Below are 27,880 nucleotides of genomic sequence, written 5' to 3'. Positions count from 1 at the left end.
CCGAAAATGAAGTGGATTACGAGCAGGTAGCGAGCCTAGTTTAAGGGAGAAATGTTGAGAAAATTTCTTTTCCTTTACCAATAAGTATTAGAAACAGGCCTAATAGCATATCAACGCGAGAGGATTCGGGAACCTCTAAAATTATTGCACTCGAACGGGTGGACGGCGCCATTTCCGGTTTTGTGCGGCTTCTTGTTCTTCACTCACCAACGACTGGAATGGCTTCATCGATGATCTTTGTCTTTCTTCACATCAGGAAACATCAAATTAGACGAAAAACAGCTTTTGAGAAAATCCTACGTGACATCGGTAGGGGGGGAGGGGGGTTCGCGAAGATCCTACGGTGTGTCACGATGTGGGGGGGGAGGGGGTCCAAAAGTGGCCTAAAACGGTCACGTAATATGGGTACGGCCCCCTATCAGCTATCAGCTTTGACCTATTCGATACACAAGGGGTAAAATGCACAGCAACTGCAGGTGGCACGGCACTCGGCATCGCTTTCACACAGCAAACGAAAACAAAACAGTGTTCGAGGACGCAACAGGGGAATCATTCGTCAATGAACTTGGCTTCAGACAGGTGCACGCGGCGTCCTCCGGAGCGACCGCTGCGGCCCCAGAGGTCCTCCTCCGGCTTGGCGCAGGCAATGAACTCGAGGTTGCCAGTGATGTACCCCAGCACTTTGGCGCCCCTGGCCTGGTGGGGCTGCACGGCGGCGTCGTAGTAGACGCGCACCGCGGGGCCGGGCTGGCCGGGTGAGTTGCTCGCGTCTGATGAAGAACCGGTCTCGCTTGAACAGGAGCTGCTGCCGTCGTCGTCGTCCTCATCGTCGCTGCTCTCGGACTCATCGAAACTCACTGCGCATGAAAAAGAAATGAGTATAATAAAAACAAGTGCAGTAGCGATGCAAATCAGAAACTATACATGTGGGTCAGAACTTTTTCATGACGTCGGGGCTGAGCTCCACTCTACAAACTGAAAAGCGTACTCATTATGCATAAGCAGATGCTTACTTGCATTGCAATCACTCAGAAAAGCTTGCAAAGAAAAGTACTTTGCAGTACAAAGCATTCTCCGGCATTGTATTACAAACGATTACAAACCCCCTTGCAAACTTTTTTCTTCGCATTGCAAAGAAATAGTTCGTAAGTTGCGAAGAAAAAAGTTTGCAACGTTGCGAAGCATTGGTTTGTAACGTTGCAAAGCATTTTCTTTGCGAGTTGCAAAGAAATACTTCGCAATGCAAAGAAAATAGTTTGTAAGAAAGTTCGCAATACAATGCCGGAGAATACTTTGCAAGGTTTTTTGAGTGAAGGACACACCAGTAGATGCATATTTGGCTGAGTACACACCTACATAACGCATGCATCTGTGCATGTATAGCCATAAGATCTGGTGCCGCCGCCACATGGTATGAGGTGGGCGGCTAATGTGGAGTGATAAGATTAGGTCTCTTAATTTTTCTACGCTCTACACTTTGGCAAAAAGGTACGGAAAATACTGTTAATTTTTTTGCCAGGATTCTCCGTAGCCCTCTTATCAATATTCTCCGTAGGACCGCACAGTGGAGATCACTGTAAGAGCCTACGGAGAATACTGACAAGGGGGCTACGGAGAATTACCACAAGCTGAATTTTCCATAGCTTTTAGCCACAGTGTACGTCTCTACGCTTGAAGAAAGGCGCAAAAGTACGCTTCAGTTCTTCCAGCGCACTTGCTAGATAAATACCTTCGGACGCGGCGAGCGGCTGGACGCTGGCGGTCTTCCTGGCGGCCATGGTGGCGAGCCGCGGAAAGCCAGCGGCTCCTTTCGGCCCGGGGACGTCCTCGGCGACGTCTTCCTCGCCCAGCACCAGCACGGCCCCCGGTTGCAGCTTGACGCCGGGTGGTCGCTCCGGAAGCTTGGCCCAGACGGCCGCCACGGCCACCGCCGTCGCCTTCCTCTCGTCGTCGTCCTTATCGTCATCCTCGTCGTCGTCGTCGGCCGCCAGGTGCGTGTCCTGAGGAGCAGTTCTTGGATTACGAGTCTACCACGGCCACGCGCCACAGTGGGCCAGAAGAGCGGTGCAGGCAGCTGCTCTAGACTCTAAACTCTGGACGCGTTTACAGCGCCAGAGTCGCCACACAGGGCTCAAACTAAACGTGTGATTCCCCCCCCCTCCCCCCACCCCCACCAATGGATTGCTCTTCGAACTAGGAGTGCTTGCACTCTAGGAACAAAAAAATTTCCCTTGCCATTTAGTGTGTTGACACTTCAGTTAGTGACAATGCATCAGAGTAAATGTTTGTGAAGAATAGATTGAAGTGCGTACACGGTGAAAACCTTACAAACTATTTTAAGCCAACGAAGCATCTTGTTATAACCAAGTATTCTAAGCATACATAAGCTTACAAAGAAAATACTTCGTAATTTACGAACTATTTATCAGGGATCCTCAACATAGCATTTAACTAACAGTGGTTCCATAAAGTAACATAAGACAACGTTCGCTAAAGGTGAAGGGAATGGACAGTCGCAGGTACTTCCAAATACAAATTCGAGAAGCTAGAAAAATAATCTATCGTTTTATAGAGGATAAAGATGTTTTCAGTTACGGGTTACCTTTAACGCTTACGATAACGTTATTATGTCCTTTCGAGGTAAGTTAAGGATTCCTGCCATATACTTCTCCGTATGATTGAGTAAGTTAGTTTGTATTGTGTATGCTCAAAAAATTTCGTACGGTACCTCCGGGCACAGCGTCAAGTCAGCAAGAAAGGCACACAGCGCGTCGCGCTCGCCGGCCGCGAGGTCGCCGCAGCAGGCGCTCAGGGTCACGACGACCTTGTTGCGGCCGTGGCCCTCCAGCTCCGCCGTGCACGCCAGGCGAGGCCCCTCCCGCAGCTCCAGCGCGTCCAGGCGCCGCATGGCGCGCTCAGCGGCCGTCAGCGCAGCCGCCACCCGCCGGCGAGCCTCGGCCACGCTCAGCAGCTCGTGGGCCGCGCAGCCCGCCGTCGCCTCGGCAGCGCAGTTCGCGCACCACGGCCTGGAAAGGGTCGTGAACACTACTGCAAATCCAAACACCGTAAAAGCTAATGTTCGAAATAAACAGCGGATCCTTCGTCAAAAAAAGAAAAAGAAAACAGGAAAAAGCGCCGATACACATCGGCAACTTTGGCCTGTCCCGTAGAGATGTGCAAATTTCGTCCGTTCAACCCCAACAGAAACTAAACTTAAGTCTGCGGTCAAAATTGTAGTCATTTTCGAAACCAGTTCCATTGTGTTCCCCAGATCTTTTACCGTAGAGAACCAATCTCGAAATCAATCCGAAAATTTTCAGCAAATTCGGAGAAAAATAAGGAAAGTTTCACGACTTAAGTCTTATTAGACTGAAGTTAAAACTTTGATATCGTGCCACAGCCAAACGGGGCAAGATATCGCTATAAACCCTTTCACACTAAATTCCTTTGTACGTTTTTCTGCGCTCGAATGCACGAAATTAAACATGCACCTCGTAACGCACGAACTTGTGCGCGACAATGCACGATTTCCTGCACAAGTATGCAGAAAATCGTGCATTGTTGCGCATAAATTTGTACGTTACGAAGTGTATGTTTAATTTCGTGCATTTGCACGCAGAAAAACCTACATAGTAATTCAGTGTGTTGACGTGGGATCTTAATCCAAAAGTTAAATCCAAATCAAAGAAATGAACTTCCGAGAAATCGTTGATTTGACACAAAATATCTTCGGCATAATCTTACACAATTTCTATGTAAAACCCCGAAATATTTTTTAAAGGTGGAGCCTCAGCTGCGATAACTTACCTTCCCTTATTGCTTGCGGTGAGGCCACTTGCACCCTTCGTCCGCTTCCTGATGCGGTAAGGCGGTGGCACGTCGACATGGTAACCCCGTTGGACATCAGCTTTGGTCCTCCCACTGTAAAAACCAAAACAAAAAACAAACCTCCAACATTGACGAAAGTATCTGTGGAAAAATGATGCCGAAGGAACCTCCGTAAAGTCACGAAGGTTCTTGGTAATTTACGAAGATTCTTCGTAAATCGACGCACATTCATCGTGCATACACAAAGATATTACGTCAATTCACGAAGGCTCTTTGGTGAAACACGAAGATTCTTCGATACAATATCCGAAGAATCTTCGTAAATTTGCAAAGGAACCTTCGGCACCTTTCTTCCCGAGATAACTTTGGTAAATCCGAATTGATTTCTTACACTGTCCCAAACTTCAGCGGTCGAGGGTTCAGCTTCGGCTTGGCCCTTGCGGAGGCGATTTCGGGGACGCTCTCAAGGTGCTTGGAAGTGCCTGGCTCGGAGCCCCGGTCCGCCATCTTGGTGATCAGAGGTCCATCGCGTGAAGGTTCCAAAACAGCAGTGCGTTCGGATTCCAGTGCTCGAGAGCGCGCATGGCCTAAACCGGCCTTGCCTGGTGCCTGGTCTTTGCGAGGCCGTTTGGCAGCCGCTTGTTGCGTGGATGGCTTCTTGGCGTTCTCGGTGACATGCTTGGCTGCTTTCACGGTGCTTACAACTTTTGCGCTGCCTTTACCTTTAGGTTTGGCCACTTCGGTAGGATCCACTGCGGCGGCTGCCTTGACTGCCTTGCCTTTGCCACGAGGCTGCGCTTTAGCAGGTTTCGCGAGGTCGGAAGATGGCTCACCCGCGCGTGTTTCTTGCTTCGGCTTCGACGTCGTCTCTGTGAAAAAAAAAAGTCACGATATTAGGTCACATTTGGTCACGACATTAAGTCACAGGGGGTGGCAATGACCTAAGAAGAGCGTGACGCCCTGCTCGCGTCTTTGATGCAGAGGTTACACCGAGAGGGAAATCACTCTTAAAACCTGCGACCCGACTATTACGTCTCTTACGCTCTAATACGCCTCAAAATTATAGAGATATAGCTGAAAAGGGACCAAAAAACCCTAAGATAGATGAAATTTGGAAAATTTCTGCTATTACTCTGAACTCCCCCCCCCTATCTTCAGCCTAACGTTACGCAAAAGTTATAACTTTAAATATTGCTTACAATTTAGAAACGTGCTCTCATATTTAGTATATGATTAGCTTCACGTTACGCTAGCTCGTTAGGATGTGGATCAGCCATAAAGTAACTTGTTCACATTTAAACGAATGAGACTTAATACCGCAGCGTAACCAGACACCCCCTCCTAATCAGGGCGTAACGTAATGGTATTTTGGAGGGTCTCTGGACCGGAAGAAGAAAACCGGAAATTAGAAAAGGCGGTTTAAATGAGAATTATACGCTGTGGATGAACCCCTGAACTCATCCGCAGCGTATATTTCTCTTAAAAACTGCCACTTCTAACTTCCGGTTTTGTTCTTCTTCTTCCGGGCCAGAGGCCCTCTGAAATATGAATGGACGGCCCCTTGTGCCGAGCATGACAAGATAGTCGCAAAAAGATAATTTGTGTCCCATCAACTCACCCGTCAGATGTTCTGGAACCAAATGCTCGACTGCCTTCCGTTTGGCCCGCGACTTCGGTCGAACGAGCTGTTCAGTACCTGATGGCGGAGAGAATGCCTTGACAGTCGTCGTCTTGGGCTCGCCCGCGGTCTGCGGCTGGCTGTTGGAGGCTACCCGCTTGCGCTGATGTTTCGGCTTCACGGGCTGGCCCGCAGAGTTCGGCTCCATTGCGATCTCTCTGTTCAAAGAAAAGCCACCTGTCACAACGGCGGACCACAACACTCTCAGCACGCAACTGCCTTATTCCTCGTAATACGTATTCATCTAAACAAGAAAAATCTTAGTACTTTCTGAGAAGCATCACTACTTTCCTTCGTAAAATTATTCACAACAACCTATTGGCAGTACACTATTTGATAATTCCTGAGTAATTCTTTAAGAAACGAAGAATACGTATTGTGGTTGCACAAATTATGAACATGAGCTTACGAACATATTGAGCATTAAGTGCTGAGTGTGCCTCAAGTGAGATCAGAATGAACGAAATGGATGAACAGTCGGAAGAAATTTTAAATACGAGCCCGGAATATAATCTCAACCTTCCAGTTCAGATCAAATCAGATGGTTCACAGGAAGGTGTAGAAAAATGTCCTCCTTCCCAAGGTTGGTCGATGCTATGCGTCTATGAAGAAGAGACACCGACTGATCAAATGAAGGCGAAGCTACGCTTGTAGGGCACTTCGGAGAAAACCCAGACCGGAAGTCAGCGCCAGAACGGGAGAAACAAAAGAGCGTCGGTACGCCGTGCTGAACGGTGGTGGGGGTCGAAATCGGCGGAGCGGGGGTGAACGCCGCGCGCGCATGCTGCCCCCACCCCGCCGATTTCGACCCCCACCACCGCTCAGCACGGCGTACCGACGCTCTTTTGTTTCTCCCGTTCTGGCGCTGACTTCCGGTCTGGGTTTTCTCCGAAGTACCCCATTGAACTGACGACACGACAATGGTGACAAAGGATAAAGCAATAGAAACATCGACTTTTTCTGTCTTAAGAAAATACATTTTGATGCTTTGATGGACATTACCAACAGCCCTGAGTGAAGAGGAAGAATGATAAAACCCGGAAGCAGTTCCTAACAGCCGCTATAATAGAGTACTCCAAAGAAGCTCTGGACCGGAAGAAGAAGAACAAAAACGGTAGTAAGCAACTGCAGTTTTTATGAGAAATATACGCGGCGCACCTTCATGCGCAGCGTATATTTCACATAGTAACTGCAATTTCTGACTTCCGTTTTTGTTCTTCTTCCGTTCTAGGGCTTGTTTGGAGTACTCTATTAGTGATCATTAGAAGTTCATCGGAATTCGTTAAATTGGTAAAGATTTAACAAAAATTAGAGTCATCACCCGTCACAACCTCTGAAGACGATTTCGGGAACCGACTCCGGTGCGTATCATACTTCTCTGGCTCTTCACTCGGTGTTCTGGTTGAAGTGACTGTAGACATACAAGGTATGTGTACGCCAGACCGTGTCTTGACGTAACAGGCTTCGCAATCGTTCGCGATGCTACGCCAGTTTCGACAATCCACGCCTGGCGTACCGTAAACCGGGGTAACTTGGGACAGCAAGGGTAACTTGAGACGCTTTTGCTTTTCTACCTTTTTGGAGCTTCCCCCTAGTTCGGCACCTAGCGGTCGAAAATCGAACCGGCGTGGGTTTGATTCTACTTAAGACCGATTATCGAACGGGGTGAGAACTGGGACTACCTTTCCACGGTCCGAAAATCGAACCCCTGCACCGTGGCTGTCGGCGGCTGTTGTGTACAAAAACTACTAAGTCGGGAATGTTCCCAGGCGTCACGGACTAATGCCAACTTTTCCGCAGTCTACGGTTCTGGTTAGAAGGAGGCACACGTATTACGGCGGTGATGCGGCCAAGGGATCATCCGATGGCCACATTTCCGAGAACTCTTGGTCCTGCCGTACTAGCCCCCTCCGGAAAGCCGGTCCTCCAGGACTTCCCGAAGCCGAGCACACCGCTGGATCCAAGCGACGGGCGGCGTTCAGCTCCCATCCCCCCCCTTCCCTCAAAGTCCGACGGTGTACTTCTGACGGAGCGCTCGCCCGGCGGATTAGGGATTAGGGACTTTTCTTCGGCTTATGGCCACCAGTGTACCAGCGCACCAAGCGTTAAAATGTTTCCTGCGCCGTTGCAAGCGGACCACGGTACACCGTGAAGCGGACATAATCGGACATAATGGTGAGACAGGAAATAAGAATCAATAAATGGATAAGAATAACCTGTGTAAACTTGCAGCGACCGTCTCGTTAATCCAGTGCAAATAGCGTTCCAGAGGTCTTTTCGTCCGATTTTCAATACACCGGTAGGTCCCTGCGACGCACAGACACCATCTCGTGATCAGTTTTGAGTCATAACAGCTCAAAGGGACGAGCCGAGTGCCCTACAGTGCCCTAGGTACAGTTAATTTGCTTTTTTTAAAAATAAAACATTCGTTCTTGGCGTCCGAATCTCAAGCTGCGGAGGGATCAACGGGAAAGGGGTCCTTAGAGAAGATGATTCGGGGTATGGTTCGGGTACGATGACGTCAGGACGGCCGTGTCAAACTGAAGGAACTTTTTGCAACTTGGAACACCCTCAGATTCTTATGATGAAAGGGCCATCGTAACATACGTTGAAATGAGAACATACGTACTAAATAAAATTCATGCGTAATACGATGAAAAATTAAGCACACTGTTAGAAATTTTGTCGTAAATTAGCGACAAAAAAGTCGCTAATTTTCATAGCGACGGAAGTCGTTCTTATACTGCTTCGTCGTAACTGAACGACTAAAACGTCATTTCTCTACGACTATGTCGTAATCGCGGTTACATATTTTAAAATCTGAAATCTCCAAAAAGTTAGTAAAAAGTTACTATTTTGCTCGCTTATTTACGATTTATATCGTTCATTTACGATTCATAACACAAATTTACGACAAGAGTCGTAAATATACGGCAGAAGTCATAACTGCACGACGTATTCAACAAATAAATTACGATCGTTCGTAAACTTACGATTAAGTCGTAAATTTACGACTTCACTCGTTTCAAAACGGAACGTCTCGCTATCAAAATTAGCGACAAATATGTCGTATATTTACGACTCAAGTCGTATATTTACGACTTGGGTCGTAACAAAAAATGTCGTTTAAAAACAACGTAATTGTTCTACAAAATGTCGTAAATTTACGATTATTTTTAACAGTGCATATGACGTATGTGCAAATTTATGCGTTACCTTACGATGAAAAACCATATTTTTCTCCCATCGATCTCCTACTGCTCGGAGAGGGTCCCTGTGTTCTGAAACTGATAAAGCATGATCAGACGTTTCCATTTCCGTCTCGGAAACATCATTTGGACATCTGGTTCAGTTTCTGTGGCTGTTTTTAGCAAACCCGGTAAAAATGGAATTTTTCGAATAGACTATATTTCGCTGGATCCACTTCGATCCCTCGAAAAAACAAATGCACCGGAAATAGTGTTTCACGGCCCACCTTATTGTTGACGGGTCCAAGTTTAGGTAGGTTGTTGATGATACAAAGTTGAGATTGGTGCTTGTTGCATGGATGCGACCTGCGCGCCAAAATGGGTGACGTCGGTGGCGCCTTGCTAGCGATCTAGTGCGACCTGCGACCTGTTGCGCCAGAGTGGCGACTTGAGCGCTCCGGTGGCGATCTGAGGCGACTTGGCCTCCGTGGCGCTCAGTGGCGCTCGGAGCGCGCTCTGGTGGCGCACTGGCGTACTCAGGGTCTGGCAACCCTGGCTCTCCCTAACATCCCGCGTGCGCAGGTGGTGCAGTGCTGCTGGTGCGTGCAGTGGCGACGGACGACGGCTGGAAGCGCTTGGTGTTCTCTCGCTGCGACTGCGATTGCTTGGTGTGGCAGTCGCGCCGGTGCAACCTGAAGGTCGTTACCGCAGACCGGCCAAGAGGAGCGCCCGGACACCAAGGACTCTTGTGAGTACAATGGACACCCCTGTACACCGAATAACCAGACGTACACTCTTAAAACCTTACGAAGTATTTTGAGCATACATATAACAAACTAAAATACTTTGTTATACGAAGAAATAGTTCGTAAATTACGAAGTATTTTCTTTGTAAGCTTACGTATGCTCAAAATACTTTGTTATACAAACTACTTTTCTTTGTAAGGCCCGAAATAGTTTGTAAGGTTTTCTCAGTGTAGTCACCGCGCCGAATGATGTGGTCAAATGAGTGCCATTTTGCCGGCATCAAAAGCTGTGGTTATAGACCTTTCCAGGCGAAGCTTTTCGTGCGATAACTTAAACTTTGCGCCACCACACTTCAAGAAGCAACTTATATGCAGCAACACTGGTAAAACTAAAGCGTAACTCTATGCTTGAGTCAAGCATAAAGTTACGCTTGAAGACGTTACGCTTGCAATCAAGCATAGGCTAGAAACTCGCGCTGCTCGCTGGGGGCTCCGCCCCCAGACCCCCGCATGTGTGGGGCGCGTGCCGAAGTATTTTCCGTGGTGACCAAACGCAAATTTTCTAAGGAAGTAAATGTGCTGCTTCTTTGAAAGGTCTATTTAACAGCTTTTGACCATATAATTAAGCTACTTTTACTGCCCAAATAGATAGCTTGTGTTGCATTGGCTACTGTGGCAGTCAATGAGTGCATACAAGGTCCGGAAAATATTGAAGACTGCTTTGACAAGGATAGAGGTGAATGGAAAAAACCGCAAGTCTATACGACCACTCCTTGACCCCAAACATTTCTATGAGTGAGTCAGTGAGTGAGTTGCAGTCAGTCAGTCGGATTGCGGCTATAAAGATTCTTGATGATGATGATTTACCCAAATGCCGGTGGCGGGGACCCGACTGCTGCAGTTTCGGAAATTCTCGACCAGACCTACAATAAAATTTTTTAGTCATTCGGTCCCCTTTTTAGAAGATTGAGTAGGTTTGCTCGGAAACGGTGAGAAATTTTCAATTTTTGGGATATTTCCCTATTTTCCCATTAAATTTGGAATCGAATGGAGAAAGCCGCAAGTCTCTTCGACTACTCCTTGACCCCAAACATTTCTATGAGTGAGTGAGTCAGTGGATGAGTCAGTGAGTCAGTCAGTTGGATTGGGGCTATATGGGTTCTTGATAAGTGAGGGAGTCAGTCAGTCGGATTTTGCGGCTATGTAGGTTCTTGATGATAATTGATGATTGATTTTGAGTATGTTGCCGGTGACGGCGACCCGATTGCGGCACAGTTTCGGAAATGTCTCGACCAGACCTACCGATGGGGCGAATAAAAATTTTTAGTCGGTCGGTCTCCTTTTTTGGCCCGCCCTTCTATTCAAAAAATAGGGGAGGGCCTATGCATTTGCCTTTGTGTTGTTGTTGTTGTTGTTGGCGTCTGTGTACAAGGAAGGAGTTGAGCTAGAGTAACCAGATTTGGAGGGTACTTCAGGAGTACCGTCCAAACAAATAATCCGGTGGTGCAAATCCCGTCCGGGTCGCACAAGGGCTGCTGCAGGTGCATCATGGTTTACATGAGCGGGAGGGGGATTTCCGCCATTATTGGTGCTAGCAGGGCACATAGGGGTATTTTTGGAATCGGGGCGACGAGACAAGATGAATGGACCTGGTCCCGACCCCATCGGCCGCTTTTACAAGTTGGCCAGATCAGGATCTTCAAAAAAGGGGGTCGACCGACTAAAAAAATTTATTGCAGATTTCGATTGGTCTCAGCAAGACCTTTTCAACGAGGGGTCGGAAAGGGGGTCCAGGAGCCCGACTTCGTCTATTAGTCACATCAGGATCTTGAAAAAAGGGGGTCGACCGACTGAAAATTTTTACTTAAGTTTCGGATAGGTCTTGGCAAGACCTCTTCAACGAGGGGTCGGAAGGGGGGTCCAGGAGCCCGCCTTCATGAGTTATGGGAAAAAGGGCGACGGACTCGTTTTGCGCTCCTGCTGTGCCTCTATTGCAAGGAGTTGCAGTAGCATGGCAAATATGGGTATTTTCGGAATGAGGGCGAAGAGACAAATGAAATGGGCATATTCTAAGGTCAGTTGGAGTAAAAAGTGTAAGGACTATTGCATATTGTGAATAGAAGGGCGGCCTAAGTCACGATGGTACATCGATAACTTTGCTTTACCCGCTCACGGTGTGTGTGATGCGAGCGGGCCGAAGGCCCGGGCCTTCGACTGGCCAAGTTGGGTCTGATGCGAGGGCCGAAGGCCCGAGAATAGGCCGCCGGCAGGCCAAGCTGGGCCGGCCCCCTGTCGAACCGAGTTGCCGGCGCAGCGAAGCGGAGCTGGCAACTCGGTTCGCCGGAAGGGCGGGCCCTACCTTGTTGAAGATTGAGTGGATTTTGTTGAATTTAGGCCTATTTAATCGTTTTTGAAGATGTTGCCGGTGACGGGGACCCGATTGCGGCACAGTTTCTGAAATGTCTCGACCAGACCTACCGATGGGGCGAATAAAAATTTTTAGTCGGTTGGTCCCCTTTTTGGCCCGCCCTTCTATTCAAAAAATAGGGGGAGGGCCTATGCATTTGCCTTTGTGTCTGTGTGTTGTTGTTGTTGTTGTTGTTGTTGTTGTTGGCGTCTGTGTACAAGGAAGGAGTTGAGCTAGAGTAACCAGATTTGGAGGGTACTTCAGGAGTACCGTCCAAACAAATAATCCGGTGGTGCAAATCCCGTCCGGGTCGCACAAGGGCTGCTGCAGGTGCATCATGGTTTACATGACCGGGAGGGGGATTTCCGCCATTATTAGTGCTAGCAGGGCACATAGGGGTATTTTTGGCCCGCCCTTCTATTCAAAAAAAATAGGGGGAGGGCCTATGCATTTCCCTTTTGTGTCTGTGTTTTGTTGTTGTTTTGTTGTTGTTGTTGTTGTTGGCGTCTGTGTACAAGGAAGGAGTTGAGCTAGAGAAACCCAGATTTGGAGGGTACTTCAGGAGTACCGTCCAAACAAATAATCCGGTGGTGCAAATCCCGTCCGGGTCGCACAAGGGCTGCTGCAGGTGCATCATGGTTTACATGACCGGGAGGGGGATTTCCGCCATTATTAGTGCTAGCAGGGCACATAGGGGTATTTTTGGAATCGGGGCGACGAGACAAGATGAATGGACCTGGTCCCGACCCCATCAGCCGCTTTTACAAGTTGGCCAGATCAGGATCTTCAAAAAAGGGGGTCGACCGACTAAAAAAATTTATTGCAGATTTCGATTGGTCTCAGCAAAACCTTTTCAACGAGGGGTCAGAAAGGGGTCCAGGAGCCCGACTTCGTCTATTAGTCACATCAGGATCTTCAAAAAAGGGGGTCGACCGACAAAAAAAATTTTATTGCAGATTTCGATTGGTCTCAGCAAGACCTTTTCAACGGGGGGTTTGGAAAAGGGGGTCCAGGAGCCCGACTTCGTCTATTAGTCACATCAGGATCTTAAAAAAAGGGGGTCGACCGACTAAAAATTTTTTACTTAAGTTTTCGATAGGTCTTATTGGCAAGACCTCTTCAACGAGGGGTCGGAAGGGGGGTCCAGGAGCCCGCCTTCATGAGTTATGGGAAAAAGTGCGACGGACTCGTTTTGCGCTCCTGCTGTGCCTCTATTGCAAGGAGTTGCAGTAGCATGGCAAATATGGGTATTTTCGGAATGAGGGCGAAGAGACAAATGAAATTGGCACATTCTAAGGACAGTTGGAGTAAAAAGTGTAAGGACTATTGCATATTGTGAATAGAAGGGCGGGCCTAAGTCACGATGGTACATCGATAACTTCGCTTTACCTGCTCACGGTGTGTGTGATGCGAGCGGGCCGAAGGCCCGGGCCTTCGACTGGCCAAGTTGGGTCTGATGCGAGGGCCGAAGGCCCGAGAAAAGGCCGCCGGCAGGCCAAGCTGGGCCGGCCCCCTGTCGAACCGAGTTGCCGGCGCAGCGAAGCGGAGCTGGCAACTCGGTTCGACGGAAGGGCGGGCCCTAGCTTGTTTTAAGATTGAGTGGATTTTGTTGAATTTAGGCCTATTTAATCGTTTTTGAGGATGTTGCCGGTGACGGGGACCCGATTGCGGCACAGTTTCGGAAATGTCTCGACCAGACCTACCGATGGGGCGAATAAAAATTTTTAGTCGGTTGGTCCCCTTTTTTGAAGATAGAGTGGATTTTGTTGAATTTAGGCCTATTTAATCGTTTTTGAGGATGTTGCCGGTGACGGGGACCCGATTGCGGCACAGTTTCTGAAATGTCTCGACCAGACCTACCGATGGGGCGAATAAAAATTTTTAGTCGGTCGGTCCCCTTTTTTGAAGATTGAGTGGATTTTGTTGAATTTAGGCCTATTTAATCGTTTTTGAGGATGTTGCCGGTGACGGAGACCCGATTGCGGCACAGTTTCTGAAATGTCTCGACCAGACCTACCGATAGGGCGAATAAAAATTTTTAGTCGGTCGGTCCCCTTTTTTGAAGATTGAGTAGGTTTGCTCGGAAACGGTGAGAAATTTGTTCCCCTTTTTTGTAGATAAAGTAGGTTTTCTCGGAAACGGTGAGGAATTTTCAACTTTTGGGATTTTTCCCAATTTTCCCATAAAATTTGGAATTGAATGGAAAAACCCGCAAGTCTCTACGACCACTCCTTCACCCCAAACATTTCTATGAGTGAGTCAGTCAGTCGGATTGGGGCTATATAGGTTCTTGATTCCCCCATGCATTTAGATAGGGGGAATCTTGGCAGATGAGCCTGTTACGCTTGATTTCAAGCGTAAACTGATTACGCTTGAAAACAGTGGGTTATACTACGCTTTAGTTTTACCGGTGAAAATGGGACTGAACTCAGTGTTCTTGATACTCCAGTTGGAGTTCAACTCCGTTCCGCCGCAAATAAGCTGGATCTTGTGGCGGCGCAAAGATTCGGGTTTGCCCTAGGAGCTTATTCTGGTAAGGTCTATTGCACTCATCACAAATGCGGTCTACCTTTCTAAGACTTGGGCGGTACCATGCCAAACCAACGAACTCTTGGAGACATCATCTTTATTTTTCTCCGTACTTACTGAAACTTTTTCGATTTTTTTTCTGACAATTGTTCTTTTGATAATAAGAGCTGCGGAACACGATGGAAATAGTTTTGAGATGATTGGACGAAGTTTTGATGTCGCTTACTCCATTGTTTGAAGGGTAGAGGGGGTGGGGATCTTGCAGTTGAGGACGGCCCCCAAGTAGGCGTCTTCCCTGGTCATCCGAGTCTTCCCGGGAAAGTCTCTAAGGGGAAGACTGCATCGTTGTAAGTTTGTTTCGGCACTTGCCTGCACTCTCATCCCCCGTTCATACGTCCCCAAGTGTAGTTGCCGGTGAAAACTGTCTTCGATCAAATTGTAATTTTGCAAACAAATACAAGGTAGGTGTACGCCAGACCGTGTCTTGTTGTTTTAGGATGCGTGCTGCTGCGCCAGTTACGACAATCCACGCCTGGCATTCCACCTACCTTGCCCTGCAGCGCTTCCTGCTTGGACAATTGCCCCCCCCCCCCTAGATAGCCGCCTGACTGGTAGGCTAAAAGCACCAATTTGCCCCCGTAAGTAGGCTTAAAGTGCTACTTGCCCCCCCCCCTCCCCCTTGGGCCGACTCTGGATCCGCCACTGGCCGTGCTAGCACCACTATGGCCGAACCCGCTCATGTAAAGATTGCCTTTTTCTGCCGCTTTTATAGTCCTTTTTGGAGGGTATGTCCACATTCATGGAGATTGAAAGCTGAAGTTTGGTGTATAGTGAGTCAAGGACATACCTAACTACCCTGCAAATTCTCAGCCAAAGGGACCAAGGCGGCGTTCAGGTACCCGACCTGAGTAACGGGCTTCGCAATCGCTCAGCCAACTAGTCAATTCCGCAACTCAACTGCGTTGTAATTCTAATAGGTGTTCCTGTAAATACATGTGAACATCATGCCCTAAATGACGTTTTACATTCAACCATTTGAATTCCAAATTTAACAAGTGCTGTTTCTTTCTTCGAAAGGTGCGGGGTTTTCTCTGAAAAGCTGCGACTTTGCGTAATAACAACTATTATCAATGTAAAATCGGGGTTGCAATTCATTTACAACTACTTTGTAAGTAGATGTAATTTTCAGATCAGTTACTGTTGCATAATTAGCCGGTGTTTTCTCGTAACACGTATGATTAGTGAAATTAGCGAGCTCGGCTAAAGCATTTCTGCCATTTTCCACCAGACAACTAACTACAAGGTAGGTTTACGTCAGACCGCGTCTTGTCGTAACAGGCTTCGCGATGTCTCGCGGCCTGTTCCTCCAATCCGCGCCTGGCGTACCTACCTTGGCCTGCGGCGCTAGCCTGCCTTCGGCAGGCATTGGCTTGTCCGTCGGCGGTTACTTATTGCATGCTGGGGGGCTCCGCCCCCCAGACCCCCCTTCATTATAGATAGAGTAGCTTCATCTACAGATAACACGATCTTGACCCTTGGAACTTTTTAACTTGTCGGCCAGACCCCCCCTTCCTTCACGACAGATGCGATCTGCCCGCAGAAAACTCGATTTTCCGCCGTTTTTTAGGTGTTTTTCGGCTATAAAAACTGAACCAGTTGAGCTAGGATGGTGAAATTTCGCGTGTGCCGAGCCAAGAACATACCTAATAAGGGGTGTTGAAATGCACCTTTTCTTGAATTCCATACCGGCACACCCGGAAAAGGGTTCATTCCTACCTAAAACCACCGCAAACCAAATTTGAGACCAATCGAAAAATATTTAGGGGTCGCTACAATGGCTGAAAGTTGTAAATTTGACGTAATTTGAAACAAAATACAACTTTGGAGTATTTGAAGCCCTGCGCATCCGGTGTTGGTCCTAGCTTGTTGCCCCCGGAGACTTTTTTTTTCTCGGGTTCCAGGCCGACCGAAAGCACCCTACGGGATGCGTTTTTAGCGAATGGTAACGGAACTGGGTCCATTCTACGCTCAAAAAAGTGTTTTTTTCTCAGCTTTTAGTGTTTTAGAGGCCTGCCAAACTTTTGCCTTGCGTCACAAAAAATCTAAACCCATGTATTTTGATAGAAAAAAAGTTGCTCTTTCAAATGGCGGTCACGGAAACAGTCTACGATTTTTGGTTTAGGCTCCAGAGCCGTTTAAAGTTGAAAAATGGATTTTATTTTAGTGAAAATGAGAGCAAATGTTCACCCTTAGTCACGTGCGAAGTATGGTTTGGCCACTAGCGCTACCCGGGGAAGTGCAGGCGGTGCGCTGTGGTGGGAGAAGCTTCCCGGGTAGAAATGTGCGGGTTTTATACAGCTGCTAAATATTTTGTGACCAAAGTAACGCGCAGGCGTTTGAAAAATGCCTGGATTATGTTTGGACTGTGTCAGCAAGATGTCGACAAAATATTCGGATATTTTGTGGACGTTTTGCCAGTCTCTGGCCGGCCGACGTCGTTTTAAACGACCTTAAAAAGATGCCCATGCCCAGAAGGCAAAGACAAAATATCGGCAAAGAGCTGCCGCATCGCTGGCCACAGGCAGCAAATGAGAGACCACAGGCGTCGACCCACAAACCTGCCGCTTGCGAGACAAGAGCGGATCTGCTGGGCCAGAGCGTCATCGCTGAAAAAGAATTGCAGCTGAGTGGTCCGTCTACGTATCCACGACCGTGTGGACTCAGCCGGTCCCTGCCCCAGGTCAAGCCTATGATGTCACGATCCAGCGAACTCTGTTGATCACGCGCGGCAATAACAGCTAGTGTAGAGCGTGGAGCTGCTGCGACCTGCTGTGAACGAATTGGAGCAAAGAGGCTGACACAGTCTAAACATAATCCAGGTATTTTTCGAACGCCTCCGCGTTATTTTGGTCACAAAATATTAAGCAGCCGTAAAAAAGCCGTCCATTTCTAGCCGGGAAACTTCTCCCACGACAGCGCACCGCCTGCACTTCGCTGAGTAGCACTTGTGGCCAAACCATACGTCGCACGTGACTAAGAGTGGACATTTGCTCTCATTTTCACTAAAATAAAATCCATTTTTCAACTTTTAACGGCTCTGGAGCCTAAACCAAAAAACGTAGACTGTTTCCGTGACCGCCATTTGAAAGAGCAACTTTTTTTCTATCAAAATACATGGGTTTAGAGTTTTTGTGACCCAAGGCAAAAGTTTGGCAGGCCTCTAAAACACTAAAAGCTGAGAAAAAACACTTTTTTGAGCGTAGAATGGACCCAGTTCCGTTACCATTCGCTAAAAACGCATCCCGCAGGGTTCTTTTGGTCGGCCTGGATCCCGAGAAAAAAAAAGTCTCCGGGGGCAACAAGCTAGGACCAACACCGGATGCGCAGGGCTTCAAATACTCCAAAGTTGTATTTTGTTTCAAATTACGTCAAATTTACAACTTTCAGCCATTGTAGCGACCCCTAAATATTTTTCGATTGGTCTCAAATTTGGTTTGCGGTGGTTTTAGGTGGGAATGAACCCTTTTCCGGGTGTGCCGGTATGGAATTCAAAAAAACGTGCATTTCAATACCCCTTAATACCTAATAAGCCTGCAAAATCTCAGCCAAATCGGCCGAGCCGTTCAGGAGGAGTAGTGTACACACACAGACAGACAGACAAAACTTTTCAACCGCACTGGAGTACAGTCAGCTTGGTTACTGTCCGACAACGGGAGGGGCCAGGACATAACAGAGCCGGGCGGTAGGCCCGGCCGACCCGGGACCGGATAGCCGGTAATTGCGGTGGTGGGGGGGAGTCTCGGGACAGCTAACAGGAGCCAACTCGGGAAAACCAGAGATACTTAAAGGCTTCGTATCGCTAGCCAATTATTACTTTGTACTTCAAAGGAAAACAATGTTAATTTTGTACTACTTTACTTGAAAAATTTATCTCTGTAAAATTAGGATACTTGCGTCGTAAAATAGTAACACACTTTGTGACACTTCAAGGTGTAAATTTAAAACTTCTTGGAACAGTGTTGCAGTGATCCTGACCGCTGTTCTCTTTTCTTCTGGCGTCGCCATGTCGTTGCGTTGCAACATTTGCTTGGAGAGGTTCGACAACGGGGAGAGGCTGCCCAAGTGCCTCCCCTGCGGCCACACGGAATGCCTCAAGTGCCTCAAGGAGTTGACGAATCTCCGGTGTCCGGAGTGTCGACGGGTAAGTTGAACTCAGTAGCACGGTCACGGTGTTAGTTTGCTTGAAAACCCCGAATTTCGAATTATACATTTGTTTACATGAGATATTTTGATGAAAAATGGTTCCAGCCCGCGAAAAAAAAGCTAAAATTAGAAAAGCCCATGTATTTAATTTTGGTAAAATGCAGAAAATTGACACGGCAGTGCGCAGTTAAACTCGTCTTTTAGTTTGACCCGGCTTCTAATCCTGGCGGAGAATTTAACGACCACTTTTGTTTTGTTTAAGTTTTGAGTTGGTTAACGAGGGTGCTGATAGCAAAAATTACATCCGTTTTGACAACAAGGTTAAGGGGGCACGCACGCCAGTAAAAATCCCTTCCATTTTAGTTTATCTTATTTTTCTGCTATTCATCCCAAGTCAAACGCGGCAAACCCCACCTCATAATTCCAATAACTTGGGCTTGTGCACATTTTTGAAGTTTCTAAAAAGGTAACTGGGTTTGCATATTTTACCCCAATTGTTAACGTTTAGGTGCCTCACTTAGAGTTCAATGATAAAACCCTCAAACCACCCAAAGGCAGTTGGAAAAGGGAAACTATGTTGGCGGAATGAGCCCCGCCAACGCGGTTATTTTTAAAGTTTAGGTGAAGTTAGATAAGGCATTGGTTGGTCGGGACGGCGCCATAACTTGTTTGTCGTTTTGCAATATTTTCGGCGGCCGTTCGGGCCGTGTTGGCTTGAGTGAAGGGATCCCAGAGTGACCTATGCTCGGTCACGCGGACGGCTCTCCGCGCGGCAGGGTGTGCGTCACGCACAGACTTTGAACGAAGGGCTGCCTCGCGCTGGAGGCAGCGAGCAGCGAAAATCCCTTCACTGAGGCCGGCACCGATGGTTAGCGTAAGGGAGTTCGCGCGCGGTGTCGTGGTAGCACTGCGTTATCAGCCAGAGTCGAAGGGCTGGACTGGAGCGCGGTGCTCCGTCCGGGGCACTGCGGGGACAGTCGGAGACGGAGAGTCAGAGAGTGTAGTGGTAGTCTGCTAGTGCTGGAGTAACCTTGTAAGAGTTTGTGAAAATATACATGAATTTTACGATCAACGTCGTTTCGTTCTTCACGAAAAACACCGAACACTGCGGACTCCCCAACAACTATTTTGTGCGCAAACCGAACTCAAATATGTCATAAGGGGGCAGTCTCGTCCCTGGACCCTTTTAAGGGGGTTTCCCCCCTCTTTTGATGACAATGATTTTTTTAAATATACCTCTCAGAGACAAACAGTAATGAAACAACGGAATATTTACAACATTTTCAAAAAAGAAATATTTTGTTTTGTCTCCAGTTGTAAGGGAGTTATAAGGAATACAACAACACCTCTCTATTTTCACTGGTGTGCCCCCTTAATATCCCGTTAGGGCCCTTACGGACAAACGCGAAACGGGTCAAAGTTGCCGATTGGTATTGTCAGTTCTCCTATTTTGAGTGTTAATTTTTTCCGCATATGTTCTTTGCAGGAGCTGGTCGGGCCTGTTGACGCTTTGCCGAACAACTATTTCGCTTTGAGTTTCGTCGTCGAAAGGGAACAGCAGAAGCGCGCTGATCTGAGGTGAGGCATGGCGGCGTTGCCAAACTCGTCACTTTTTGCCCGTCCCGTATCTCAAGGGGTCCTATTCAAAATACCTTTTCTAGGTGTTCGCGTGCAAAGAATCTTAAATGAAACACAAGAGAATTCCTATATATTTATTTTTCTCATATACATTCTTATACTTTACGCCGAGAATCATTAGTCAGCTGGGCGATTCCATGCCAAACCAACGAACTCTTGGAATTTCATTTTTTCGATTTGGATGAAACTTCTTTTAGGGGTAGGGGCGAGGGTAATGACGTCATCATGAAAGGATCCCATGTCTAGGGATTTTGCGGTGTGCGTCCGCCTCGTTAGGCTGTAATATGATAGCGAAGTTTTCACTTTGGTCAAAATAATTCTGATCAAAGTAACGACTTCGCAGAATGAAAATAATTTTTATACTATCTTTGTTTCTCTCCGTACCTACTGAAAGTTATAAGATTTTTTCCGACAGTCGCTAATGAGGTAAAAAGAGCAGGGTAACATGATGGAAATAGTTTCGAGACGATTGGATGAAGTTTTGATGTCGCGTTCTCCATTTGAGGTAACTTTTTTCCGAAAATTCGCTGTTTTCAAAATAGCTTATCTTTGATTTTGATGTGACTTTCCTCACATGATCCTCTCACACATGGGAAGAAAATCCTAAAAGGATTTGGTTGGCCGTTGGCCCACCGTAAGTTTTGTTTCTGGATTGGATAGGAATAGATGTAACAATTTGGCCGTTTTATCCTTTGATTCTCGAACCAACTTTCTCAGTTTGCGTCCAAGCGGGCACACAAATTTTGTCTTGTCGGGACGAATCCGTTGATATATAGAAAAGTCATTTGGGACAACTTATAAATTTACCCTAGTTGCCCTCAAACTGGAATAGGGTGCAAATTTTCAAAATTGTCCAAAATGACTTTTCTATACATCAACGGATTTTACCAACTGAAAATATACTGAACGGGCCAAAGTCGCCGACTTGTCCACTTGTCGATTTGTCCACTTTTCTGTTTATTCTAAACTTCGCCTAGAGAGAAAAGTATGGTTTCATGAAGCTATGACATCTCATGCATCCCAGAACCTTTCAATGTGGTGGGCTTCTTTAAACGCAGTAATTCTCGTTTAAGTGAAAATGAGGCAAATGTTGTTCGATTCACAGGCTTTAACGTTTTGGGTTGCATCAATTGCAAGTTCAGTCCCGCACCCTCGTTCTCAGATGACCTGAGTCCTTAAGCGATCATGTGGTCTGAACCGTCCTTTCTCGGTGTTGTGCAGGTTGTGGTGCCAGGACGACGGCAAGCTTGCGACCGACGAGTGCGTGGACCTGGGCCACTCCGTCTGCACTCTCCGCAAGCTGCGCTCGGAGCAGGCGGCGCCGCGGCTGCAGCAACTGGAGAGCGCTGCGTCGGGGGCGCGCGAGGTGGTGCAGGCGCTGCGGGACGCCGAGCTCGCCGTGCAGGCCGAGCTGCAGCAGTGGCAAGGCAGGCTGCGGGACGCCGAGCGGGCCCTGAGGAGGCTGCTGGCGGCCATAGAAGATGGCACCGTCTCGGAGACAGCCCAGCCCGACGGCCTGGAGGAGCTGCAGGACGCGGCCAGCCTGCTGCAGTTGGAGTGCACGCTGCCAGTGCAGCTGCGGGCCGAGGACGGCACACTGTGGGAGGCCGGCCTGCAGCAGGGCGGCCGCAGTCTGCTCCACCCGCTGCTGCTGCACCTGCACCGGAGCGGCGCCATCGCCAAGGTAGGCGGCGGGGGCTGCGGTGGGATAGTTGGATTTTTGATGAGTTAATGCATTCTAAATATTCGTTTTGGTGTCCATAGCGTGTAGCCGAAGACTTGGGTCCGTCATCCGAACCAAAGCCGTGCCCCAAGGACCTAAGTGCAGCTAAATGCAGGATTTGTTTAAAATCTGAGTTACGCTTAAAAATAACACCGCCACAGGGTAAATGGCCTCAGGTGAAAAAGTTTCGTTGGTTTTAACGTACGTTCGCTCCTTCATGCTAAAACCGGTTAAACAAGAAAAAAAAAACACAATTCCGAGCCTGGTTTTAGGTCCTGTTAGCTGCGGAGGCTGTCTCAGCACGCCACTGAGCGCGGTGAAGTTTCTTCCTTCAATTGGGTGAAAATGTTTTTTCTAGCAGTTTTCTTACTTCCATCATGTCCCTGAGCCCATAGGCAAATTGGCGTCTTGTTGTTCTTAGCAGTGTTTTTGAGCTCCCTTTAACCCTCATGCAGCTTCTCCCTACCAGCCGTTATATACGGTAGGAATATTCATTTTCACCCCATTTTCGTGTGAGGTCGTACTTTGGGCCATTTACCCTAATAGCGGTGTTATTTATTCGAAGGTCAGATTTTGAAAAATGCTGCATTGAGCTGCAGTAAGGCCCCTGGGGCACGGCTTCGGTTATGGTTGCGGACCCAAGTCTTCGGCTACTCACTTTTGACACGAAAACGAGCTCATCGAAAATCATTAAAAGTAGAAAATCCGACTAGCCTAGGGCTACGGTGGTTCGTCTCCAATCGACCACAGAGGTGAATAAACTACAGAAAACTTAGTTAACTTTTTGCCATGATTCTCCGTACCCAAAATTTAATATTTTTCGTCTAAACAATCTTCGGCAAGGCGTACAGTCTTCTCCGCATGGCCGTCGCCGACCAGTGTGGAAGTCTTACCCTCCGGAGGACTATGGAAAACGTTGCGTTCGGGGTTCGGAGAATTATCACTAGTTATTAACAGATATTTTCCTATCTTTTCGCTAGTGACGACTGGTTTATTGTACACTCTAAATGTCTTGCAATGATATTTTAGCCATGTTACAGTGAATTTAGCGCAAACATAGTACGAAAGAGTATTTTTTTATTATTTATTATTTTCTATATTTTCACTGTAAGATACACAGAAAAACCTTTCTTAATACGAAGAAAAACGACCTTCGTATTATGCTTGCGCTATCTTCTTCATAATAGACAATTAGGGTGTATTTATCGAGGTATTCATGTTAATTATAAGATTTTGTCTACTGGTATTACTTTTGACCGTTTCCAGGTCGGGAAGCCTAAGGATGTTGCAGCTTCTGACGACTTCAGTCCAGCAGAGTGTCGTGATGTGTCAGAGTACTGTGCACGCGAGGATCACAGCCAGGAGACGGACGATGTGCTGAGGGATCCGCACCTGGACAAGGTGAGGCAGGGGCAAGGCAACAGAAGGCACACAGCTGAATTTTTCTCGTCACAATCTTTATTCTTAAGCACAGCACTCCGTTTCTGAAAAGATTTAATGTATGGACCCGAAACGGACGATAACCACTATTTCCGAGCAAAATAAACTTCGAGTCGGCTGTTCGGTGCCGGGAAAATTGTTCTTAAATGTACTTGCAAGATGTATCAACGAGGGTCGATGTAAGATTTTGTGTTTATTTTTTGTGTTTATTCACATCGCGCAGCACAGCTCAGTCAGCGGGAGCGACCACCTGGCTTGAACCACTTCCCGACAGTTGTCGCTCACTCGCGGATGTCCCTACCACCCCCCACCCCCACCTTACGTGTGACGTTGAGTGCTATTCGTGTTGCAGGTCAAGAAGCTGAACGGGGTGGACTGCAAGAAGCGTCCCAGTTGGTGCAAGGTGCTGCTGCAGCGTGTGGCCCCGCGCGTCGAGTGGCTTTGTTTAAGCTTTGCCCTCCGTGAGCACCTGGACGTGATCCACGACATGCCTGAACTGCGCTTCTTGTACGTCCTCATGGCGAAGTGTAGCACGGTGGCCCCGGACCTGCCGCTGCAGCTGGAGGAGCTGATGGTGGTGAACGTCCCGAAGCAACACCTGCAGTCGGTGCAGCGCATGCCCAACCTGCGCAAGCTCACCTTGGACTGGAGCAGTCTTCCGCTCGCTGTGGCCTTCCCCCCTCTGCCTCCGGGCCACCGCGGCCTGCAGTGGCTTCAGGTGTATCTCCGCCCCGTCTCCACCGTGCTGTCGCTGGCCAAGGCCCACGCCGCCACCCTGCAGGAGCTGAGGATTCTCTGCGCGTCGGAGGGAGACTCGCCGTGGCACTTCGAGGACCTAGCGGAGGAGCTGGGGCGGTGCGGGCTGGTGGCGCTGCGGCGCGTGGTGCTGCTGCGAGGAGGGGCTCCAGGCTTCCCCGACAACAAGCTCCCCCACGGCAAGGAGTCGTGCCGGCCGCAGAAGCACGCCGTCTGGGACAGCCTGGTGGCGGCGGACTCCAAGGCCGTCAGGGTGGTGACGGTGCTGTGCTGGGAGTGCGACAAATGCCCGCCCTTTCCGAAACTGGGGAATTTCACTTGGCAAGAGAAGTGAGTGGGTTTTGTGTGTAAAGCTGTACAGATAGCTATCAGTCGCAACGTTCGCTTGCGTTACAACCTTTGGGATGACACAAATATCTTACCTACTGATTCCTTCTCAATTTTGGTTGTCAACCAAGACCATTTTTTCTTTAATACGATTGCTCCATTGCAATGAAAGCGCCCTGGGGTGTTGGTATCAATTTGTTGAAGAATTCATTCACTTGTTAATTTATCCATTTTAACTACTTGTGTTAGTTTATTTAGGGAGTGGCTTTCGAAACTGCACTGTTACACCTTCGAAAGCTGCGTGTCATCTGCATGCCATCTGCGTGAAGCGCCAGTGGAGCGGGAGTCGTTGGAAGTGGTAACACGCTTCAACGCCTCTGTTTAGGAAACAGTTTCACAGTTAAATAAAGTGATTTATATCTGGACTTGTTCTGTTGTCGTATGTCGCATGTTTTCCTTCACGAGCTGCAACGCTGTCCTTACTAAGAATGTAAAACGCTCAAGTTCAAGCCAGAGCCTGGATCGGAACTGACATGAGTAGCTTTGGAGGGCCTGCCAAGGAGGTTGGTGTATCGAAATAGATTCCGTTTTCGTGAGTAACTGCCTCGAGTAGATCTCAAGCCCCTGCAGGCCGTGGGGTAGGCAACCCAACTAACGCCTCTGCTAGACGGGCTGCCTACCTAGCCGGCGCTCGGCCTGGCCGCTCGAGGCACAGTGAAGGTAGGCCACCCATTCGACGCGTCCCCGTGGGGCGAGAGACACATCGGGCGAAACTGTCATGATGTAGATGCAAAAGAGTTCCCCTCGTCGGACCGAGTGATCGATCTCAGAGTGGCACTGTTTGAGATGCTCCGCCTGAACCTTCTCTCGCGAGGTCAGTTCTGTCTCACCGCTAACGACCATCCCAAACCTGGTCTTGGCCTGAGCGATTCTCACGTTTCGGGGTAGTTTCGTTTCTTCTGACTCCTGTGCCCAAACGAGCGCAGATATCGACATGGGGTTTGTTTCTGATGTTAGGGAGGGCCATTGCCCACTAAACGCACACATTTCGAAGAGTTCTCGTTCGTTGGATTGGTCTACGTAGCGTTTGGAATACCCCAAATGTAACTTCCGTGATTGTCCAAAGAGAACATACTCGAACTTTCCGCCCCCAGAGTGGCGGTGTGGTTCGAAAATGCTTGCCCACTGTCGATGGGGATTCGAAGCTTGGCATGTCTCGAGCTAATTTCAACCGAAGACCAATACGCCAGACTTCTTTCAAAGGTACTTATGCTGCAACGAAAAATGTCCTCCGTATATTCAATTTAACTACACAAATTTCGAAAAGGCAGCTCTGGACTTCTCCCCAAGCCAAACTTTTAACTTTCCATGTCACAAGCCATCAAAGTGGAGTCCCTGGGATATAATTGCATGGGTCGCGGAAATCTAAGATGCTGTACACGGTCTCAAAGCGGGCTAGAGCATTATAAAATGGCGTGTATCAACAATTACCTGTAACTTCCGTGGCACCCTTTACCCAATGTTGCAGCAGCACTAGGTGAAAAAGTTTTCCGCTGAAATGTCGGGCTTAGAGTATCATTTGACCCTGGAACGACTTTGAAGCCACAGCAAGCCCGAGTCAGCCGTTAAAGCTGATTTTCACACTTTGTAACTTCCGTGATAACGTAATTTCCGTGATCAAAACACCCACTAAAACGTATGGGAATACCTTATGGCTCATGTTTTTAGCAAGATAGTACAAGGTCTTTACTATAAATACCATTGCCATAACTCTAGTATCATCCAGGACCCCAATAATCAGAAAAACTTAATTGGATATTTCTCACTTTCGGCAAATCAGAGACGCCAAAACTACCCCGAAACGTGAGAATCGCTCGCCTCTGCCTTGATCCATTTTCCCCCTCCTGACCTATCTATGCGCTTGAGGCAGTCGAATCATGCCAGTCGAGCTACATACCCAGGCGGTTCCTGTCCTGAAGTGAAAGGGTCTGGCCGGCGATCAGAAATTGTATCCACATAGTTGCACAGCGCCGGGAAGGTAGACCACCCCTTTGGCACGGCCGGTACCATAGCGCTCTCAGCCGCCTTTTTTCTAAAAAATTTTGTTTCAGAAGTAAACCTAGGAAAATGTTTACATGCTTAAGGAGTTGTACCCATGGCCCTTTCTTAGATGGCGGCTACCTTTGAACTCTGGATTGTGGTCCTGATAATGGTAGAAGGCAGTGCCATTCTGGATTTTGTCATTTGAAAAATATGCAGTAAAGGAATCCAAGCAACACTGTAAAAACCATTGAAATATATTAGTTAGCCATGCTGTTTTCCAAAGAGAAAAGCAGTTTGTCAAAGAATTCAGGAGGCGTCACAATTCGAAAAAAAAAATAGCTTTGTATTATTTATAATTACTTTATTGTTGATGAGGAAACCATGGTCATAAATTTGATTAAGTCAACTTTGAAGGGCCATATGAGACCACTAATATGTGCTGTAAGAATATTGTTTGCATTGACAACTTTTAAAGAGATAACAAGAAACAAAACGTGAAAAACACAAAGGTCTATAACTTTCGTATCATTCCCACAATGCTGAAATGATTTTTCTGAATGTTGCTGGCACAAACGATATATGAATAAAATTATCACTTATTCTACTGACTTTGAATGGATGTGAAAGACCTGCAGACATATATTCACATATTTACGGAAATACCCTTAATGAACAAATTCTCATCAATAAACTTTGGTATTCTTTCAGCTAACATGCTGGATGGTTTTTCTGTCTCCATTTGAAGATAGAAATGCAACACTAAAACCATAAAAAAACTAAATATGAAGTGTCACATTTCAACTGCCAAGAAAATAGTTACAAACACCACACAATCAAATGCTTGAGAAGGTTTGATATTTTCCACAACTACAATTATCTTTGGCTGCACTTGTAAAAGTATGAATCTGTGGAGCTTGAAGCAATTACAAGATAGAAACAATACTTAGTATGCTGAAACTCCACAAACATACAAACTTTGATTTGAGCAGAAGTATATTTACATTTGTCAGAAAAGACATTCTACAAGATATGGTATTACTGTACAATGAGAAATTTTCAGAGTCATCCCTAACTCCATGAGACCAAGAGATAATGCGAAGAGATTCTGACATGAATTAATACTAAACACAAAATACATACACATTAAAATAAACATATTTAACAAATCACAAGGCTCACTGAATAAACACGACTACATCATAACTGCTTCTTAGCAAAATGTTATTTTAAAACATGAAATGGTGAATGATATCTAAGACAAAAGAGTGAGCAGTAGGAAGAAGAACAGAGAAGAGGTTTGACCAGATAAATACAATCCATTTCTACAGGATTGAAGCTGGATTCTTCGAATCACAGATCGAGTCTTCATATGGT

General features: G+C 47.4%; 2 protein-coding genes across 2 annotated transcripts; one reads left to right on the top strand and one right to left on the bottom strand.

Moving 5' to 3' along the window:
- Window positions 1-399: 399 nt before the first annotated feature.
- Window positions 400-7,138, bottom strand: LOC117651534. The gene is made up of 8 exons (XM_034395615.1): window positions 7,023-7,138; window positions 6,881-6,917; window positions 5,447-5,664; window positions 4,220-4,697; window positions 3,808-3,921; window positions 2,729-3,026; window positions 1,730-2,000; window positions 400-857 (listed from the first exon to the last, which is right to left on the bottom strand). Exons 3-8 carry the CDS (start codon window positions 5,652-5,654, stop codon window positions 550-552), a joined length of 1,677 nt encoding a protein of 558 aa, XP_034251506.1. The 5' UTR covers window positions 5,655-5,664; window positions 6,881-6,917; window positions 7,023-7,138; the 3' UTR covers window positions 400-549.
- A 420-nt stretch (window positions 7,139-7,558) lies between these two features.
- Window positions 7,559-24,888, top strand: LOC117651533. Its single transcript, XM_034395614.1, has 7 exons — window positions 7,559-7,681; window positions 9,277-9,442; window positions 18,394-18,577; window positions 20,066-20,157; window positions 21,439-21,901; window positions 23,207-23,341; window positions 23,733-24,888. The coding sequence occupies exons 1-7, from the start codon at window positions 7,582-7,584 to the stop codon at window positions 24,468-24,470; spliced, it is 1,878 nt and encodes a 625-aa protein (XP_034251505.1). The 5' UTR covers window positions 7,559-7,581; the 3' UTR covers window positions 24,471-24,888.
- Window positions 24,889-27,880: the final 2,992 nt, after the last annotated feature.

The sequence above is a fragment of the Thrips palmi genome, unplaced genomic scaffold, assembly GCF_012932325.1.
Source record: "Thrips palmi isolate BJ-2018 unplaced genomic scaffold, TpBJ-2018v1 HiC_scaffold_6, whole genome shotgun sequence".
Classification (NCBI taxonomy): domain Eukaryota; kingdom Metazoa; phylum Arthropoda; class Insecta; order Thysanoptera; family Thripidae; genus Thrips; species Thrips palmi.
The sequence above is the reverse complement of the archived record's forward strand: the minus strand, read 5'-3'. Positions and strand labels throughout refer to the sequence as shown.

What these genes read in the sequence shown, in the direction of transcription:
- LOC117651534 (XM_034395615.1), bottom strand. Translation starts at nt 5,654, where the DNA reads ATGGAGCCGAACTCTGCGGGCCAGCCCGTGAAGCCGAAACATCAGCGC. An exon ending in CCGCTGAAGTTTGGGACAGT is followed by an intron (nt 3,922 to 4,219) that starts GTAAGAAATCAA and finishes TGGTTTTTACAG; the next exon opens with TGGGAGGACCAAAGCTGATG. An exon ending in GCCGCTCGCCGCGTCCGAAG is followed by an intron (nt 858 to 1,729) that starts GTATTTATCTAG and finishes TTTCATGCGCAG; the next exon opens with TGAGTTTCGATGAGTCCGAG.
- LOC117651533 (XM_034395614.1), top strand. Translation starts at nt 7,582, where the DNA reads ATGGCCACCAGTGTACCAGCGCACCAAGCGTTAAAATGTTTCCTGCGC. An exon ending in GGACATAATCGGACATAATG is followed by an intron (nt 7,682 to 9,276) that starts GTGAGACAGGAA and finishes CCGCGTGCGCAG; the next exon opens with GTGGTGCAGTGCTGCTGGTG. An exon ending in GGGATCCGCACCTGGACAAG is followed by an intron (nt 23,342 to 23,732) that starts GTGAGGCAGGGG and finishes TTCGTGTTGCAG; the next exon opens with GTCAAGAAGCTGAACGGGGT.